This window comes from Lates calcarifer, unplaced genomic scaffold (genome assembly GCF_001640805.2).
Source record: "Lates calcarifer isolate ASB-BC8 unplaced genomic scaffold, TLL_Latcal_v3 _unitig_1979_quiver_622, whole genome shotgun sequence".
Lineage (NCBI taxonomy): Eukaryota > Metazoa > Chordata > Actinopteri > Centropomidae > Lates > Lates calcarifer.
Genome location: NW_026115892.1, coordinates 136,683 through 157,356, shown reverse-complemented (window position 1 = coordinate 157,356; position 20,674 = coordinate 136,683). Strand labels below are relative to the sequence as shown.

Below are 20,674 nucleotides of genomic sequence, written 5' to 3'. Positions count from 1 at the left end.
CCTGATCAAATCATCAGAGACCAGATACAGTCAGCGTGGGAACAGAAGGGGGGGCAAGATAAATATATAAATAAATACATACATTTCTAATCTTCATATTTATCCCAGTGTTTTCTTTTTATGCAACAAATTTTCCTGGTGGAAGGACAGAGGTTTTCATAGGAAGTATGATTGTGTTGATTTTACCGTACTGTCCTTTCTTCTGTCTTCAACATTTATTTGTTTTGCTGTTTTGATTCTTTGTGCAAGTTTCTGGATGCAGGCAACAACCTTCACTGCTGTGTGCCATTTTCAGAACCAATCTGAACCAATCACCTCTGCCACTTTGACGCCTCTAGAGATGCAACACGCTAGATTTTGATCAATGTCAACATAATACCACTGTGCTGGATCAGTCGCCTCTTCTTTGATTCTCTTGACTCAACCAGCAACAAAAATATGAAATCTTTGGGCCTCATTTTTAACGTAGCCCAAGACAACCAGAGAGTCTGTCCAAAAATACTTGTGAACGCCGACCGTACCCGTGGCTTCTCACATACGAAAAGTGATAGTTCTCTGGACCTTCAGCCACCTTTCCCATTGTGACTTTATTTCTGCTGGAAAAGCTTCGTCAGAGGCTGTAGTACAGAGGATTCCTGCTGCGTTGTTGGTTTCTTACCCAGGACGACCTTAAAGAAGATTTGGCTGTTCACCACTAAGGTTTGTGCTGGGAGTTAATCAGAATTAAGGTCCACATCTTGAACTCCACCGGCTCCTTCACTGTCTGGAATCGACTCCACTGCTTCTATTGGGAATGAACTTGTAGAGGTGTAATCTCCCTTTTGGACACACTTTTTGCTTCTCTCACTAGTTTGATGGCTGTGTCCACACATTCTACGACGATGAGACCGTCATTGACATAGAAATCAAACTTGTTTCTGGTTATTAATAAAACTGAAATAAAAGTCACACTCTCATGTTGTTTATCTTTTATATTTATTGCACAGTTCAATAAAAACAGTTTTAAAATCAATGATTAAAATGTTGTGGAAATCACATTTAAGCTAATGTCAGACATTTAGCCCCGCCCACCACAATTCAAGCCACCTGATTGGATGCTGCTCTCCACTTCCCTCTGAAAATGAGTTATTTCTCGAGGCCTAATGCTTGAAAAACTAATGAAAGTTATCCATGATTCTGATGCTAACATGCTAACGTTAGCATGAGCCAATTTTTTTAGCTTAGAATGTAAAAAACATTTCAGTTATAAGGCAGCAAACACACACAGGTTTATACAGAGTAAGACTCATTACACACAACAGTAAAATATGCGACATTGGTCCGGCCGGTTTGAAAAATGAAACAGACAATAAAATGGTGACACTTTAAGGCCCCGTATTCATCATTTATAATCAGTATATAAACATGTGATAGGTAACAGGTTTACAACAGACTACAGTCTACTTTCTAACAACTGTCTGTTCATGTTCAATATTTGTTCTAAGCTTTCCTGTGAAGACGTATTTTCCAGCTGTGTTTTACTATCTGTTTAAAACCAGTAAAACCAGTTCAGTTCACAGGTGTCAAGTTAAAACCAGTTCACAGTACAGATTGTGTTGTTGAACCACAGCAGGTGAACACCAGCTGCTTCCAACAGCCACACTTCAACTCAAACATTCAGACACTCAGACACAAGACCTTTTATTTAAGAGTCAGATCCTGTCAGTTCAACCAGAAACATCTCTATATATCACTACCAGACTCCATTGACAAAAACAGGGATTTTACTGGGAGCTGCTGGAATACCACTGCCTCCATCTGTTAGTGTGTCTGTGTTACTGTGTAGTACTTTTACTTCAGTAAAGTATCTGATTACTTCTTCCACCACTGAAAGTTACACAGTAACACAAACACACTATCAGATAGCTCGTTCACAGGTGTATTAATAGCTCCCAGTAAAATCCCTGTTTCTGTCAGTGGAGTCTGGTAGTGATATATAGAGATGTTTCTGGTTAAACTAACAGGATCTTCCTCTTTAATAAAAAGCTCTGTCTCTGTAGGAATCCTGTCATAATGTTGTCAAACACTGAGAAGAACAATCTGAGGCTGTCAGTGGTAAAAACAAGAACTTTAGTGGAGGGACTTTGATTACTTTGCAGCAGCTTGATTGATACCGAGGTTCAAAAATCACAGAGTTATCCTTTAGTGCTTTGCTGCGACCACGGCCACACAGAGTCTGCTGGTGTTTCCTTTTCCTGTCTAACGATGCTCCTGCAGCAGCTTAAGGATGGAGGGAAACATCTGCTCAGGAGCATCCAGACCCCAGATAAAATCCAGATGATCCCAGTGTTTAATCTCCTGATGGAAGACCAGGTTCGGCACCTGCACAGACAGACAGGTGTTACTCCTAATCAGTAATCACTGTGATTAAAGTGACTCCTCAGACCTGCATCATGGATTTAATCTGATGAGAACAGACTTCTGTTTAAACGGCCACACACAGCTCACTTTATTAGGTACACCTCGTTAGTTCCAGGTTGGACCCTTTAACTCTTCATGTCATTGATTCACCAAAGGAAACCTTCCTCAGAGAGTTTGGTTCATATTGAAGATGGTTCACTGTAGTCATAAAGGGATGGACATGGTCAGCATCAGTCCTCAGGTCGGCTGTGGACTTTAAACGAGGCTCAGTTGGTGCTGAGGAGCCCAAAGTGAGACGAGGAAATCTCCCAAAGTCTCTGAAATCACCTTTCCTCCTCAGTCTGATGCTCAGTCTGAACTTCAGCAGGTCTACAGGACTAAACACACTGAGCTGCTGCCCTGTGATTGGCTGATTAGATACCTGTGTTAACGAGCAGCTGAGCAGCTGAACAGGTGAGCAGGTGTACCTAATGAAGTGGCCGGTGCTCAGAGCTGCAGTTCCTCTGGTGTCCACCAGGTGCTGCTGTGGTCACACTGGACCAGAGGACTCACCTGAGTGAGGAGGACAGCCACATCTTTGGGGTCTGCCAGCGTATCCTGTCCCCCTGAAAACAGAGCGGTGGGAACCTTCATGTCCTGGACGTGGTACTCAGGGGGAGTGGACTGAGGCGGGACACAGAGACAGGAAGCAGAGAAATGATCACATGACCAGAACACCTGATCTGATCACCTGCTGCAGCGGAAACAAAAACATCTGGACCTGAGCAAAAACCTCTCTGAAGACTGAGACTCTGGTCATAAAAGACTGAACCTGGTTCTTACAGAGATTCAGGTTCAGGTCTCAGAAGGACTCGACTGTGACGTGCACTGGTTCAGTCTCACCTGGTTGTAGTGTTTCATGTTTCCTGCAGCTCCAAAGTCAAACGCCATCAGTTTCCCTTTGTGAACCGCCTGAAACAACAATGATGACGCAGGTAAACAGTAAATAAAGACAGAAAAAATCATTCAACTTTGAACCTCAGATTAAATGTGTGTTTGTTACCTGGGCCCAGTGGACCATGTTCTGGACTGAGGTCCCAGCAGGACAGTGTGTGGTGTAGACCGGAGTCCGAGTCTGGAACACACAAATATTATTATTAATAAAGTCAAGACTCATATACTCAGTGTTTACTTCATGAATTAAAGATGGCCGATATGACAGCTCCGAGTAGGTGAAGCTAAAACATCTAGATCGCCCCCTGGTGGCTGAGGATGTGTTGGCAATCTTTAAATACTGTCACTAGATACGAACCACGTTGAGGTTTTTCTCGTCGAAGCCACAGAGAATGAAGAAGATGTTTCCACACAGCTCGCTGAGAACCTGCTTCGCACACACGTGTTCAGCAAACCACTCGATCATGTAACTCTGAGGCAGGAAGTCCCGCCTTCCAAACAGGTCCTACAGCGGGACGACACCAATCACACTGTTAATACACCATCAATACACCATCAATACGCCATCAATACATCATCAATACACTGTCAATAAATCTACAAACAGGCAGCTTGTGAAAACTTGTTGGTGAGTGTTAATAGCTCGTTAACAGGTGTATTAATAGCTCGTTAGCAGGTGTATTAATAGCTCGTTAACAGGTGATCAGGTCTTACCCAGATGAGGAAGTCTGGCAGGATGGACAGTTTGGTCATGGGGCTGCTGGTGAAGGCGACAGTCGCTACAGGAGCCAAACCGAAGAACAGCTTGATCTTACTGGCCAGATCAGGCAGCGTGGAGAATGCTATGAATGCTGGGAAATAAGAGAGACTGTTACAGTTACAGTAAGTTACAGTAATGGTCCAAGTTACTACAGTACTTTGATACTGTGTGTTACCTATGGTGGTTCCCTGAGAGTGTCCGATGTAGTAGATCTGTTCCTGTCCCGTCACCTTCAGGATGTAGTTTATAACAGCTGGAAGATCCTTCAGAGCCATCTCATCATGACTACACACACAGGAGGACAGGTCTCAGACAGGTGCTGTGATGTCAGACAGGTGATGTCAGACAGGTGATGTCAGACAGGTGATGTCAGACAGGTGTTTTGTACCTGAACCTCCAGAAGTCCTCCTGGTCTGGTTTGAGGGTCTGGTGTTTCCTGGACCAGGTGTTTCCTCGGCTGTTTCCCATCCACACGTCGTATCCGGCGTCGGCAAGCACGTATCCCAGACTGGAGTTCGGCAGGTTGGTGATCCAGTTACTGCCGGCGGCCAGGAGGCCATGTTGGAGAAACACCGCCGGCCTCGGACCTGCAGCACACAGAGACCAGAACCTGCTGAAGACTCAGAACCAGAATGAAGAGTCTGTTTTTAAAGAGCTTTAACTTCTGTCATGTGATCTGTCCTTTCACAGTAAAGTTCAGCTGTTTAAATAAAGAAACAGGAAGTAGCTTCTTCCTTCTGGTCTCAGAGTCCAGGACCAGGTCCTGGGACTCTCTTTTATCTCAGTTTGTTTAACCTGGACCCAGACCAGGACTCTGTTCTGTCTGATCCTGACCTGAACTGAACTCTGACACAGTTTGAAAGAAGGAAGTGAAAGTTTCCGCTTCCTGTTGGATCAGGACCAGAATCCTGCACCAAGTGGTCTTCACAGACCTGCAGAGCATCTGAGTCCCTGTGGGATCCTGTTGACGGTCAGGATGTACCCGTCCTCCGTCAGGACCTCGTGTTCCTCTGCAGGGTACCCCCACCGCCGGATGATCTCGGACTGAACTCACAGAGAAAACAAAAAGACAAAGCATCAGTTAGAATCATTGAGGTTTCCTTCTTTACCAAACTCCATTTAGATTTTAGTCGATTTAAGAATCAGCACCAATAACAACACAATGTTTTCACTCGTTCGTTTCACCTTCTGAAACATCAAAACCCGTCAGAGTATCTGATCTGTTCTCACCTCCTTCGCACTGTAACTTGAACATCAAGGACAAAATGTTTTTATATTGTTTATGCCATATTTACAACCTGTTTTGTCTGATTTTTTCCCGTTATAAACCTGCAGTTCGGCCTCTTTACTGCCTGGTTATTACAGTTTGTTTTCAGTCAGAATCAGCCTGATCCCAGTCTACTTTTTAACCTTTTAATGTCATATTTCTCTCAGGTTTTCTGCCTGCTTTAGTTCTGGTTTTTAACCTGTTGTTACGACCTGGAAAGTTTCTGGAAATTTACTGGAACTTTTCTGCCCCTGTGCAGCCCTTACTGTTGTTCTTCCTGCATTGTGTTGTCGTCTTTAATTGTCGTCACCTTTATCTGGGATAAATTAATGACTGAACTGAGGTGAATGTGGTCGGTGAGGCTGACTGCTGATTGGATGAGAAATGAGTTGGAAACATCTGGATGTTTCAGAAAAGGAGAAGTCTTCCTGCGAGTCAGAGCTGCGGGATAAAAATACCTCAATGACTCTGCAGCGTTAACATGTGACCGGAGTTTCAGCAGCTCTGACACACTAATCAATAATCAGTAACTTCCTGTTCCTGTTCCAGGTCTGAACCAGGATCCAGGTGAAGATCCTGGAGTCTGACCTTTGACCTGTGTGTCTTTACTGAACAAACAGAGTCTGGATGTTCTGAGTTTCAGCTGATAACATCAGAGTCCTGAATGTTACCTAAACGTCACCTGAACGTTACCTGAGGTGTGTTTACTCACAATGTTCATGTGCACTTCAGGGTCCAGCCTCTGCTGTAGTTTATGGAAGCGTCGGTGGACATCGGTCGGTCCAGCATGGACGCCACAGAGGAAGAGCGCACACACCACAACACACAACATCATCTGTCTGAACACACACACACACACACACACACACACACACACACACACACAGAGTCAGAGCGATGTGTTCATGGTTCGTTATAAAACATCAGTAAAACTTGATTTTCTGGTAAAAAGCTAAAATATTTGTTCCTGTGAAAACTGAAAGAGGCTGATTGAAGCAGCTGATGATCATGTGACTAATGAAGAGTCTGATGATGATGATGTTTGATGCTGCATCTTTATCTCTGGTTTCATCAAACTGAAAACACAAACCTAAACATTTACATCACGTTTCCTGCCTTTCTCCTGTTATAAACCTGCTGTTCAGCCTGTTGACTGCCTGGTTGTTACAGTTATTTTCGGTGTGTTTTCAGTCAGAATCATCCTGTTGTAAACCTGTTGTTGCTGTTTGCTTCTGTTTTCAGTCTGTTTAGAACCTGTTTTCTGTTAATGTTTCTTTGACCTTTGACCTCAGCAGCAGCTCCGGTTGAACCAGTCACAGGTAATAAACAGTCAACAACTCGGTAATAACGTCGGGAAACTCACCTGCCCGCGCGCCCCGTTGCTCCCTGACTGAGCTGGTCACCTGACCGTTTCTCTTTTTCCCTGAACGGGGCGGAAGAGGGACTGTGACGTCAGAGGGAGAGTCTCCTCTGTGATTGGTCAGAGGTATTAACCCTTTGTTTTCTGTTGATCGATTCACTTCTGATCGAATTTCCTCCCTGATCGAATCATCAGAGACCGGAAACAGAAACGGAACAGAGACCGGAAACGACGAGTGCGGAGACAAAAAGAGAAAATGAATAAAACAAAATAATAAATAGAAAATATAGTTTAAAAATACCGATGACCTTCGTGAAATATAAAGTTTAACTGATTCATTTTATTATAAACTTGTTTTATTTCACGTCCTCTTTTATTTAACAGAGACACGATGTTTATTCTGAAAATCTCAGCCGGATATTCCGTGTTTATCCCGGTTATCTTGACACCGTTCAGAATCCCGGGATAGTTTTTGTTGGCCCACCAACTTTCAGCCGTTTTATAACACAGGAGGCGGGTTTAACTTCTGCAGCTCTGGACCCAAAGACATGCTGGGCTGGAACGGGTAAACCCGGGTTAAGTTCAGTTTTGTAGCGTTAGCACGGCTGTTGCGGTTCCGTGCTAAAATGTCCCGGGTTTTGATCGTCGGAGCCGGTCTAACAGGCAGCCTGTGCGCATGTCTGCTGAGGAGAGAGCTGCAGAATAAAGTCCAGATAGTGGTGTGGGACAAAGCGAGGGGCTCAGGTGAGTCTGCTACAGTCAGAACTCCGTTCAAAAATCTTAGAATTTAATGTTCCGGAGCTCAGAGCAGCACAGCGTCACACCAGAACAGAACCGAAGACTGGTTCTTCATCAGCAGACTGTTCTGCTTAATCCGGCTCAGAAATGATCAATGAAACCCACTTAAATTCAGGAAAATGTCCACTGATTGCTATTGGTCCGCTGCGGTGTCAGTCAAGACTGAGGCGTCCAGTTCTAACTCTTAAACTCTCTAAACTTGTAAAAACAGTCAAATTTATAATGGAGTTTGGTTCTGGGCAAAGTGTCACCAGGTAAGTCTTTATTACTGGTTAACAGAGAACTGAACCTCTCTCTCTGTCGCCCCCCCCCAGGAGGCAGAATGTCCACCAGTCGTCCTCCCAACCCTTCGTCTCACTCGGCTGATCTCGGCGCTCAGTACATCACTGCCACGCCGGCCTATGCTCAGTCACACCACAGGTACGACACACCTGCCTCCAGCACTGCAAAATGCTAATAATTACCCATGATCCTCTTCTCCTTCTGGAGCAGGAAGTGCTGTGGCTGTAACAAACACACCAAACTCCATTCAGAATTCTTTCCAAGAATTCATTACTCTTGAACCTTGTTGGGCTTTTATTGTGAAGGTCTCACTGTGTGTGTGTGTGTGTGTGTGTGTGTGTGTGTGTGTGTGTGTGTGTGTGTGTGTGTTTCAGTTTCTACTCTGAGCTGCTGTCGTCCGGCGTCCTGCAGCCTTTCCACGGTCTGATCGAAGGTCTGAGGCAGAAAGACGACAGCAAGAACTACATGACGCCACTGGGCATGTGCAGTGTGGTCAAGCACTTCCTGTCTGAGTCAGGTAAACACCTACCTGTCCACCTGGTCATAAACTGATCTGGACTCAGCGGTCGGTTAAAAATTGATTCTTGTTTCTGCGTCAGGAGCTGAGTTGTTCTTTGAGCATCACGTGACCGGCCTGTACCGCCGCGGTGCATCATGGGAGGTCCAGAGGAAGGCAGGAAGCAGCGAGACGTTCGATGCGGTGGTCCTGACAATGCCGGTCCCTCAGATCCTGCAGCTGCAGGGAGACGTGGGACAATGTGAGACTCACTGATCTTACCTGTGTGGTAACCATGGTAACCAGGGTCTGATCGCGAAAAAGTTCCCATTGAAAATGAATGGAAGCTGTTGTGAAAAATCAAACCCACTCCTCTTTGGAGCCACATTATTTCCTCATACTTTCACATAGAAACATGGTTGAAACTTTAAACAGGTCACATGACCTGAGCCTGTTTTCAGTTAAATCTTCATGTTGATAGCTGTTATAGTTTTAATGAAATCACAGTTTAAATTTTATGGTTTTATTTTTTACCGTGTCAGAGTTTATAATGGGTGTGTATTGCACTGAATGTTCTGTTCTAGAATGTGTGACATCATCACTCTAACTGCCTCCTCTGAACATTTTACCATAAAAATCTGATTCAAACCTCTTTTAATTCCCACAGTTTCCAACCTACACAGACACTTTCTATATGAAGACGTAGAGAAATGTGTCCTCTCTCACCCAGTGTGACTCCCATTGTCACATGACTCACAGTTTGTGAATAAATCTCCTCCAAACACAGAGAGCGCTGACCCACAGTCCCATAGACTGCCATGTTAAACTGAGCTCTGAAGTTCTTGTATTTTTGATGGCAGGTAACTGTACACAGTGATACATGGCTGTAGTGACGTAGTTTCACCACACGGGGGCAGAGGGCTCAAGTCCAGCTGCTGTGACTTTAAATCCACTGTTATTGATTCAATTTAATTGATTATTGCTCATATTAATGGGGTTTTACCTTGAAAACTTTATTTAAAAAGCCGGAAATTTATCATTTTATGAAGATATTCAGACCCTGAATCCTAAACCTGATCCCAGACCAGCAGAGAGCAGGACTGAGTGTTTGTCAGAGCTTTTACTTTGACGAGGGGATGACTACTTCCTCCTCCTGCAGAGAGTTTAGACCTGGAAACTGTCAGATCACACACACACACACACACACACACACAGGATCAATACACACTCTGATGGTAAATCACTCTCCTGCTCTCTGATTGGTTGATGGTTAACACACACTTCTTAAAAGCTGCAGAACTTTCTAGATTTTGTGTGTGTGTGTGTGTGTGTGCGCGCACGCGCGCGCTCCTGCCTGCTGCAGACAAAGGCTCCTCCACATGTGTGCATCTCTCTAGATTATGGTGATGTCATCTTCAGCTCGTCTGATTGGCTGACAGGGGACAGCGCCCATTTCCTCTCTGCTGAGACACACACACACACTCAGGTTATTATTAGATACACTGTGTGTGTGTGTGTGTGTGTGTGTGTGTGTGTGTGTGTGTCAGGAATCTGAATCATGAAGAAGCTGTTTCTAAGGTCTGCAGAGAAAAGAGAGAGATGATGCTGATGAGAGGTTTAAAATTAGTGGAGTTGTTTCACTGCCGTCAATAAATCCTCTTCTCTTTCACTGTGACGAGAAAGAGAAGAGGAAATGGCTGATGATAAGTTACAGTTACAGTTGTTAAAGTTTGACGGTGGCAGGAGCTAACATTAGCCAGCTAACCTAGCTATCGCTAGTACCTGTTGGTAAACGTACCCCTGATATCATGCTGTGTTCAAGTTCTTCTCTGAAGTCTGGATTTCTGAGTTCCCAGTCAGAAGTTTGAACCTGAACCCCTCCTGAAGTCAGAGCAGCCCCACCAACCCCAACATCAGAATCCAAGATGGCTGCTCCTCATCAACAGCAGTGAACTCTGCTAATGTTCCTGTTTATAGCAGCTCAGTCTCATTAGTTTCACATGAAGTCAGTCAGACACAGAGAACTGTTCAAGTTTTATCTGTGGACATGTTGCTACGCTGTTTGTAGAATGTTGTTAGCAACTGTTGCTAACAACAGCTAGTCTGAGATACGTCTGAATCAGTTCACCTTCATGGTTTAATGTTCCAGGTTTGAAATGTGAACGTCTTTTTAACAACGTTCTGAAGAGTTTGTGTTAAACTCCAACGTTAACAGCTCAGCTGTTCTTCAGGAGCAGATCTGATCTGATTTTCTGACAGAGAAACAACAACAAACACTTTCTGCAAGCGTCCATGTTTTTCTGACTTCTCAACTGGACACCGTCAACTCAGGAGATGTCTCTCTCAGTTCTGATGGCTGATGTAAGTGGAACGAACCATTAGCTCTGGGTTTTACAGGGTGTTTCTTGTTTTCAGTTTTCAGTTCTTTTCTGTGCTGCTCAGTTGAGGTGACTAAAGCTGGTTTTTGCGAGATATCTTCACCCAGCTAAAGTGAAAACAGACACAAGCTATTTTCTCTAGTTTTGAGCAGCACAGAAAAGGACTGACAACTGAAACATGAAGATGTGGACTCAAGAAAAGGAAGAAACACCCTGTAAACCCAGAGCTTATATCAGGGGAACCTGCTAACGTTAGCTAGGTTAGCTGGCTAACATTAGCACCCACTAGCGTCAATCTTTTTTTTTCTTCATTCATTTAAAAACTGTAACTTGTAACTATAAAGCCGGTTGTTAACGAGTGTCTGCAACTACAGAGGTTTGTGTAAATCCACGTCCTGTATCTTGACAGAGGGTTAGTCTTGGGCACAGGTCAAGCTACATTTCCCAAAATGCAGCTGGGCAGAGTCGTAGACCTCCTGCCTGGTAAATGAGCTGTCACAGTTGTACTGAACTGTCTCTGTCTGTCTGTCTGTCTGTCTGTCAGTGCTGTCTGTCCAGCAGAGGCAGCAGTTAGACGGAGTTGTGTACTCGTCTCGTTTCGCCGTCGCTCTCTTCTTCCCTCCAGACACCGTTTTCAGTTTCCCCTGGGTGGCTCGATATGTCACCGACAACCCCTGCGTCTGCTACGTCGCTGTGGACTCCCGCAAACGCAACACAGGTCAGTCTGCTCACCTGTCAGTCTGCTCACCTATCTGTCTCTAACAACAGGACCATGATCCAGTGTTTGTCCGTGTTTGTGTTCGTTCAGATGCCCCCGGTCTCGGTCCGTCCCTCGTCGTCCACACCAGCGTCCCATTTGGCCTTGAGCACCTGGAGCGAGACAAGGAGGACATCCAGCCAATCATCTTACAGGAGCTCCACAAACTGCTTCCTGATCTGCCTCAGCCAATCAGCATCAAGTGTCAGAAGTGGAGGTACTCTCAGGTGAGTCATCATAGGGGGTACAGTCCTGAGAAATCCCACTGACCCTGAACTCCTCTGAGTGAGGGAGCGTTTGGTTCACAACCCCTCCCCTCCGTCCTGCAGGTGCTGACCTCCGTGCCAGACTGTCCGGGTCAGATGACCATCCTCGACCGGCCACTGCTCGTCTGCGGTGGCGACGCCTTCAGTCACTCCAACTTTGACGGCTGCGTGGAGTCTGCACTGAGCGTGCTCAGTGTGCTGAAGGCCTCACTATGACGTCACAGGAAGTCGTCAAAGCTGTGGACGAGTTTCAGGGCCCAACAGGAAGATCTGACCTGATACTATTAATGATCAATAGGCATCATCAATAGGTTAACGACAAGGGTTAAGAGTTGAATGAAGTGATTAATTAAATGTTTCAGTAATTGTTTGTATTTCACTGTTTTGTCTTTATCAGAAGGTATTTGTTTGTCTGAGCTTTAAAGATTAACTTAAACCCAAATTAACTGTGGCTGAAGTTAAATTTTGTTTAACTCTGGTTAATTTAAACCTGGTTTAACATAATCGAGCTCAGTATAAAGACTGTTTTGTTCCTAGCCACTGTAGCTTACTCCGTCTCCGTCACTACAGCCGCTAACCTCTTTGGCTCTGGCAAACTGATCATTGCTTGTTGATGTAAAACTCATCGCTAACAGTTGCCACAGACACCAGATTTAAAACTCCAGATCTAGCAGGAGCTGATTGGCTGATTCAGCAGCCTGAATGTCAGAGATGTTCATTTATAATATAACATAAATTTAAAACGTGTTGTAAATCTGATTCCTGTATAACTGATATATTTACATGCTGAGGAGTAGTTTGAGGACAAAGTCAGAGCTGACAGACGGAGTGAAGAAGCTGCTGGTTGGTGGTTTCTCTGCTGCTTTTCACTTTCTTTGATCTTTTTATAGCAGCAGATAAGACAGAATTAGTTATGGTTTGGTGCCCACAAGGCTCACTGAGTGTGTATGAGTGTGTGTGTGACCTAATTTTTCCTGCCTGTTCTCCAGTCGTTTGGAGCACGCTCAGTAGTGCTGCTGCAGTGCATTGTGGGGGAAGTGATTATCATTTCTGCCAAGTCATTGATTGATCACACTCTGTGATGTAAACCGTGTGTTTGAACACGTGTTGTTTCAGAGCAGCGATCGTACAGAAGCTCAAACGAGGTGTTTCTCCCTCTGTCCACTCTAAAATAACAATAAATATAAATGTTGTTTAGCTTCTCCAGGTTCATGGTTGCTCCACTGAAACGTCTCAACAACTACTGGATGAAATCTGATGAAACGTGGTTCAGACGTTCATGGTCACCTCAGATAAACCTTCTCCACCAACATGGAGCAGGTTCTCTCCAAGTTCTGCACCTAGTTTCGAACTGTTCAGGGAATTTCAACCAAAAATAAATTGATTTGGAACTCAAAAGGTTGGTTCCCAGTTGGAACCAAAGATGGCAGGTTATAAGCCATTTTGCCACATCATAAGCTTTTTTTATACAGAGATCGTGCTGTATTAGTGTAAAGACTCTTGATTCCAGAGACTTTGCGTGAAGTGTTAGACAGCAGTAAGTTGCCATCTGTTCCACTGTGCTGACATTAATTTGGCTCTGTGACTCCCTTGGCTTAAAGGTGGTTGACGAAATTTGAAGTTTGACACCAGCGGGTGCTAACGTTAGCTAGCTAACCTAACTAATGTTAGCACTGGCTGGTAAAAGTAGGTCCCCCTGATATAAGCTCTGGGTTTAACAGGGTGTTTCCTGCTATGAGTCCACATCTTCATGTTTCAGTTGTCAGTCCTTTTCTGTGCTGCTCAAACACAGTGACAATAGCTAGCTATGATTGTCTATTTTCACCTTAGCTGGGCAAAGATTGCTGGCTAAGACCAGCTTTATTCTCCTTAGCCTTACAGGACACCCTGTAAAACCCTGTAGCATGTTGATAGGAGGGTTCACTGGGTGAACACACCGTAAGACTGAAGAGAGTTGTGGTTAAAATAAATTTCAAACCATCACAGACAACAACAGCTGTTTATAAATAGTTTATTCACCTTTACAGTGTTTTTATTTCATTATAAAACAAGGAGGGAGAGAATAAAAGAACTGGGGGTGGGGAGTCAGTTTAACATGAAATGTTGTTTTCCATGGTGATACAGGCCGGTATCTGTAGAGTTTTCTGTTTGTCTGTTGACTGAGTGAAAAACAAAATCAATACCCGATAAAAAAATGAACACAAACAAAATCACCATCATGAACAGAAACACTGTGGACCACTGAGCTGAAACCTGAACGACACAATGACACTCTCCAAACAGATGAAATGACAAAGGAGGGTCAGAGCCAAGCACAAAACCACATCTGTCACAAAGTCTGGTTCAGTCACTTCAGAACTGATTCCAAATCCACCTGTTGGGACAGTACGGGAACATTATTCCGGATTTCGGATTCAATCTCCCAGTTGAGTCTTGGAGTGAACTTTCCAACAACTCCTGCCAATGTTTCTGAGGCGGTTACATCTGCCAAACAGGTCAAAACTTAATGTGTGAAAATACAAACTGGTCTTCAAGTAAAGCTGCTAAAAACATTTATGTTTGAATAAAGTTACACTTTCATAATCGTTAGCAGTTAGCTTTAGCTTCAGGGTGCTGGCATGGTCGCATGAATCCATTGAGTCAGTTTTAGTTTTACTATTTTAAAGAGTTTTTAAAGAATCAACAGGAGACTGTCTTTCTTAAATTGACACATTAAACTAACGTTAGCTTAGTTAGCTAGCTAGTTACTGAAAAAATCTAAACAAAATTCTTTAGTCTACTGAAAATTGGACGGAAAGCAGCGGAGGGGCTTAGTGAACAGTCAGCTGTCAATCATTCTGAAATGTTAGCTCATTGTTGTAGCTGTGGTGATCATTTTTAAACACCAAAAAAGATCCAACTGGGATTGAAATATTTTCTATTTCAATATATTTGTGGATCGGGCGTCAGCGCACAGGAGGCAACAGGTGATGTGCTATATCTATGCTTCTGACCGACAGATGTGGTTCGTGTACTTGGCTCTGAAGAACTGTCAGGAATTGTCAAGAAGCAGAAAACTGTTGTTGACTCCAAATACAAGTACGGTCACATGACACCTCCCACCCTGCAAATACTCCATCCCCTGTTCACCTCAACAAAAGACCAAAATGATAAATTCAGGAATGAATTTCCTCCTTTGGTGCAATCTTTGGCCTCACACTTGGGACTTCACCCTCCACCTTTGAATTTGCACATTGAGCCAATACAAACACTGATGCACTGACTTTTGAAACATGTATTCAGTTATTCTAGTGAAGTTCTTGTACAATATGACACTCACAGACGGACAACGGGTCTGAGTGCAGGGCAGTTTTGTTGACTGGAGGGCTAATGTGACCGCACCTTGAGGCAAAAACAAAGAAAGAACATGAACATGGACCATGTTTACCTTGTCAAATCCAAAAATAACAGAAAAACAGACCAAAAATTAAAAAATAAAACATCAGTCTGAGCTTCATTTTGGCAGGTTTGGTGATGAGATGTAAACAGAAAAGAGTTGAAGCATCATCTTGTTGACTCAACAGACAAAACGAAGCAGCTTTCTCACTGAAGGAACAGGACTTTGAGTAAAGTGTGAAACTGTTGATGTTAAATCTGATTGTTGGAGGTTAAAAGTTAATTCAGAGTTGTATTTGTCAGGCATACAACACCTAATCCAAGTTCAAGGTTCCTTTACAGATTCAAATTCAAAATAAATTGTCATTGTCTTCAGAGGAAAAATGACTGATTTCACTCTTAACGCCAACGTAAAACCATTTATCTTAACATTAAAACATCACTGAGTTCAATGTTTAAGGTTCAGGTTTTTAACTCAACATATTGCCGATTCTTATCAACACTTCTCTGTCACCTTCTGTTTTCTATTTTGAAGTTCTATATGCAGAAAGCACTTTCCTTTTTGACTTTCTGAATTGCTACAGGAACCCTAAACAGGATCGACATTTAAACGTCATTAAAGAGGTGTGTAGAATAATTTTGTTTCCGGAAAATTTCTGTTGTGATATTTTGTGAAATATGAGTTAAAGAAAAAAAAAAACCTCTTCCTGTTTATGCTGAGTTACAAATGACTGCTTTCTGTCCAAATTTCTCAGGTGGATTAGACACAGCTGAACTAGAACTTGTCTACAACCAATCACTATAAATGGTTGTAAGAAAAAGATATGGAGCACCTGAAACAGTCAGAGATGTGGACAGCACCTGCCTGGCCTCAAATACCAACAACCCGCTCAGGACACACCGGTATGTTCAGTATGCTATCAGCATTCAGCAAGAGGTAATAAAACTCATTCACTTCTAGATTGTGACCTGTAGAATCTAAATGGAAAATAGGTCCAGAAACAAATTTCTGAAATGCCAGGAAAAAACTGTTTTGTTTCAAACAAGTCTCCCAACCAATCAGCTTTGCAAGGTTTGGGCATCAGCACCTCAGCGTCCTAGACGTTTCCTTATAATTGGCTGAATTCAACCCTTATACTAAGACAGTTCTAAGCAAAATTGCAGCGAGGGACTACAACAGTATCCTGAGAGAAAATATAACACTAAAAAATACCCTGTAAAAATGGACCTACTTTTCTGATAGGGAGGAAAATTTAATCCAGGTTTTCTGGACCAGTTCAGCCCAGTTTGCAGTAGTTAGTTGTGTTTTCTGGGTTAACCAGGTTTTAACAGGTCTACACACTGGCCATGTCTGATCGGGTTGATGACAGGAAGTGAGGCCAGGTCTGACAGCACCCAACAGGACTCAGAACAGGAATTGTTTTATTGTTGTTGTAATGTGTCGGCAGCTACACAAACAGAGCCCGTGGACAGATCGCCATACTGACGACAGAGCTGTTAAGCGTCACAGATCGAGACTGGACGAACACTTGCTGCTGGTAGAAAGCACCACAGATGGACAACAGGCTCAGCATCAGCCCTGGTTAGCTCAGTTTAGCACCTAAACCCCAACATGGTGGACTGTAATACACTGGTTTGCTGGTAGCACAAAGCTACAGATGAACTGGTGGCTTTCACTGAGGCTGGGTGCTGCATGTCAAGATATGATCACACAGGATACAATTTCATCAGCGCCAGGCACTTTTTCTACATGTTCCACTGACTTGCAACAATCTGTACAGTTGGAAACGTCACATCTACAGTTGCTTTTTGGAGAAATTTTCTCTCATTGGCTGCAAAAAGCCCAATTCCAGATAAATCCCCACAGTCGTTTAAGAGTCGACCTCCTTGTTTAACAGAACCTGGATATCATAATTGTAACCAAACTTGATATTATCATTGTTGGCCTTTTGGTGTCCTACCATGTGTCGTTGACCTTTCGAGTTCAGGTACTGTTAAGACAGAATTAAATGTAGTCATCATGAATTAAATGTAGACATCATGTAGTAGGTCTTACAAGAATACGGTCACCACCTTCTGTCCTCGCTCACTCTCAGAATAAAAGCAGCATTCTGCATTTTAGGTTTTCAAGCCTCCAGAGTGCGTCCTGTGTGATCAAGGTCTTGACAAAGCCCACGGTGTTGATGAGAAGAACTTAAAAGTCCCAACTCAGTCTTGGAACTACACCTATGAAGTACGACCATTAACTACAGAACCAATGCAGGGCTGATGATCGGTTGTAGCACCAAATGTTAGGACGGAAATCAGGTATCAGGACTAAAACTTCTACCTACACCCGATCTGGAGGCAGATGCTCTTTCCAATGATCAATAGGGACCCTCTGATCGACTGGGTGCCAACTGGAATAGGCTGATGGAGTTTAGCCCTATCCAGCTCAGCTGCTGCATCCTAATTCAAACTGTGTTGCAGTGTTTTTGTTTCCTTTTGCAGTAGAACAGTGGACAAGCATTTGGTAAGAGCCCAGAGAGCGCACCAACCAAGGATTAGTTTTGGATCGTTTTGCTCTAATGAGATTAAATCTATGATCTAAAAGAAAGTAATCAGAGAATCCCTAATGTTCATTTGCTTCTTTAAAATCCAGACGGAATAGTCTCAAGCCTGCTGTTATGGTAATGTGATCATCAAACTGTCGTCCCTGGTGTTAAAGGTACAGTTTGCAAGAATTTAAGTGCTTTAATGTCTCTACAAAGTAGTAGTGAATAAAACGATTAATAGTCTACAGACAGAGTAATAATTATAGAGTGTCACCCTCTTTGAAATGTCAGAAACCAAAGACACACAGAGGCTAAACCTTGTGACTCTCAAGAACAACTGTGGTCATGAAATCTACCGCTAACCCACATTGGGTCCTGACCCCAAAGTTGAGAAACTAAAACCTCCCAAACGGCAGCTTTTTAAAAGGACTGTATCTTTCAACTTGTCAGACATCAACACAAACATGAGCCAAACAGGCTTTCTTGGATGGAATAAGCTTGCCTACAAATACATACAAACCCAACTGTCCTTTATAAAGTGCAAACCCCACCCACCTGACATCCCGGGCACACTGAAACAGCGTGCTCTGGAGTCGTAGATTTCTGCTTTAGTTTGTAGTTTGTATCAGGGTAGGTTAGCCTACATAGATGTAAAGCTTAAAAGCAGATCTGGCTGAAGGAATGGTTATAATGTGTGTAGCTTGTTTGTCTAGCTTAATGATTGATATAAGTCAGAGTATAACAAAAATATGTTTTCTGTAACTGTGGGAACTGATTGAAGGGCTGAAGACAATCCTTCTGTGCAAAACTGTAGACAGAGAGACAGTCAGAAAAGTAGTAATAGTATTTGTTCACAGTAGGGTTGTACTGTATGTGATTTTCAACAGTAGATGATTGACAGAATTGCAGCAGATTGTGAATAATCCAAGCTTCTATTCTTCATTGTCACATTCAAACAACAGGTTGTCACTTCTCTTTGTGTGCTGCTTTGTTCCTACGCAAATCCAGTCCAGCTATGACTGGTCCAAACTGCTTCTAGTCCATCTTAATCTGAACGAGTCATGAGATAAAGCAGGTTTAGAGGGTCCTGAAGTTCTTTGGTGGGAATAGTTCCAATCTCAAGTATACAAAAAACTGGGTAAGGGTAAACCCGCAAAACAAAAGATTCTTGTGATAAAAGGGTTTAATAATTGATTTATATACCCAGTAGGAACTAGTCCAAACTGTCTCAGATTGGTCCAAAACTAGCTCAAATTGGTTCAAACTGATTTGAATTTGTTCCAGCAGACTCATACTAGCCCACACCAGCTCAGAGTGACTGAACCAAACCCACTCAGCACAGTCCAGTCTGATCTGGTCTTTCTTTGTCAGGAGGATTTTTGAAGACCACAGTTAAAAACTTTCCAGTTTCCAGTTTCTGTTTTTTATGTTTTGAGGGAGAGAGAACATTACAACATAATCTGGAATACTAATTAAAGCCAATTTATTACTTTTAAAATGATCTGGGTATAACAAAAACAAGCCTTTTGGATAACATTCCACAGTGCCAGTTGCTTCCGGTTGTTTCCTCATTGTTAGAGTTAAACACGCTATTCATGTCCGGTCAATATTCTGTTTTTATAACAAATATATGCTGGAATTGCAACTGATTACCTTCATCACTGTTCTAGTTTGATATTCATTCAGAAAAAGAGTTGTGCTGTCCCTCAGAGGTCTAAGTTCAGTTTGAAAGTCAACCCTAGGTGAACTGCTGCAGATCTGGCAGAAATTCAAAGATATCAGCCCTGGTCTTCAAAAATCCATATGAATCCACACTTGACAGAAGACTAATTATTTAAAATAAGCCAAAGTTCTGCAGAAAAATAACCACATGTGAATTTGGCCTGAAAATTTTAGCATTAGCACACAGAGAGAAGAGCCAACACTCTAACACAGCTTAACAGAACTGAAGATTGAAGAGGGCAGAGGTGAAAAGAAAAGATTGGTCTGCATAAAGTTTCCTAAAACTGGTCAGGAAGGAAGGAAGGAAAGAAAAGAAAGAAGGATGGAAGGACACATGGGGACTGAGGATTTATCCAACAAACACCTTGGTGTAATCACTAAAGAAGTCTACTTGTCTTTCAGTTTGTTTATATTCAAGTTTTACCCCTTTAATTTTTAAAATCTCCTGTCTGTCCATTCATCTGTCTTACTGTCCATTCGCCGTCCATTTTCTGGCCTGGCCCTGCCCACGCGTTTATCCCCACCCTCCTCACCCCCGACCGCCATGTCATGTGATTGTCCAGATGTGCACCGAGCAGAAGATTGGGGGGGGGGGGTTATATTCTGATCTGAGCTCTTTGATCCCAGAGTCCCATAGATCAGCTCTAGTCCATCGGTTATATTCCCCCAGAAACTAACCACACACTAGTCTTAGTTTGGGGGTTCATGAGTGTGTACACACACACACATATATATATATATATATATATATACACACACACACTGTGTATATATGTACGTATATATACATACACACACACAGATATATATATCTGTATGTTTGCGTGTGAGAGAGAGTGTGTGTGTGTGTGTGTCAGACTTTTGTGATCTGATTGTGGTGGTCCTCTTCGAATGGCTCATTCTCTGGGTCTGAGTCCGTCGTGTCAGAGTAGCGGTAGTGATCTGGTTCGTTGTCGCTGACGTCCGGGGTCACTGAGGCAGACGTGCTGCTCGCGTCACAGTTAGCTCCTTCCTCTACCGTCTTGGTAAAAAACAGTTTCACCTGAAGCAAACAAGGAGAAGAGTGTGAGCTGCTAGAAATGCACAAACATGGAAAACTGGAGCCAATAACCTGTGGGAACTGCAATCATTTCCCATGAATGAGTAATTCCAAGCAAGCACTGTCACAGCCTGTCGCTACTGTGTGAATTTCCCGTGCGAATTAATAAAATATCTATCTATCTACAGACTGAGGTCGTTGGTCATGCCCCGGTAGAAGACAAACTTGACTATTTAGGGGAAGAACTTCAATGAATGTAAACCTACTTGCTTTTCTTTATTTTATCTCAGTTTGCTTGCTTGCTATA

General features: G+C 43.1%; 3 protein-coding genes across 5 annotated transcripts in view; 1 reads left to right on the top strand and 2 right to left on the bottom strand.

The window, feature by feature from the left end:
• Positions 1–958: 958 nt before the first annotated feature.
• On the bottom strand, positions 959–6,887 carry LOC108891509 (lysosomal acid lipase/cholesteryl ester hydrolase). Its single transcript, XM_018688669.2, has 11 exons — positions 6,724–6,887; positions 6,073–6,199; positions 5,026–5,137; positions 4,482–4,680; positions 4,269–4,378; positions 4,048–4,184; positions 3,692–3,838; positions 3,443–3,514; positions 3,283–3,351; positions 2,953–3,063; positions 959–2,361 (listed from the first exon to the last, which is right to left on the bottom strand). The coding sequence occupies exons 2-11, from the start codon at positions 6,193–6,195 to the stop codon at positions 2,239–2,241; spliced, it is 1,203 nt and encodes a 400-aa protein (XP_018544185.1). The 5' UTR covers positions 6,196–6,199; positions 6,724–6,887; the 3' UTR covers positions 959–2,238.
• A 288-nt stretch (positions 6,888–7,175) lies between these two features.
• LOC108891510 (renalase) lies at positions 7,176–12,899 on the top strand. Its single transcript, XM_018688671.2, has 7 exons — positions 7,176–7,464; positions 7,833–7,938; positions 8,175–8,317; positions 8,400–8,558; positions 11,219–11,392; positions 11,483–11,658; positions 11,761–12,899. Exons 1-7 carry the CDS (start codon positions 7,347–7,349, stop codon positions 11,911–11,913), a joined length of 1,029 nt encoding a protein of 342 aa, XP_018544187.1. The 5' UTR covers positions 7,176–7,346; the 3' UTR covers positions 11,914–12,899.
• A 793-nt stretch (positions 12,900–13,692) lies between these two features.
• The window catches only part of ptenb (phosphatase and tensin homolog B), a 40,483-nt gene continuing 33,501 nt past the window's right edge, over positions 13,693–20,674 (bottom strand). For 2 of the 3 annotated variants that reach the window (XM_051067750.1, XM_018688667.2), the window contains one exon: positions 13,693–20,370. In XM_051067750.1, coding sequence (XP_050923707.1) covers positions 20,182–20,370 — 189 coding nt within the window. In that variant the 3' untranslated portion in view covers positions 13,693–20,181. The remainder of the gene's footprint in view (positions 20,371–20,674) is intronic. The other variant, XR_007809941.1, reaches the window with a different exon arrangement.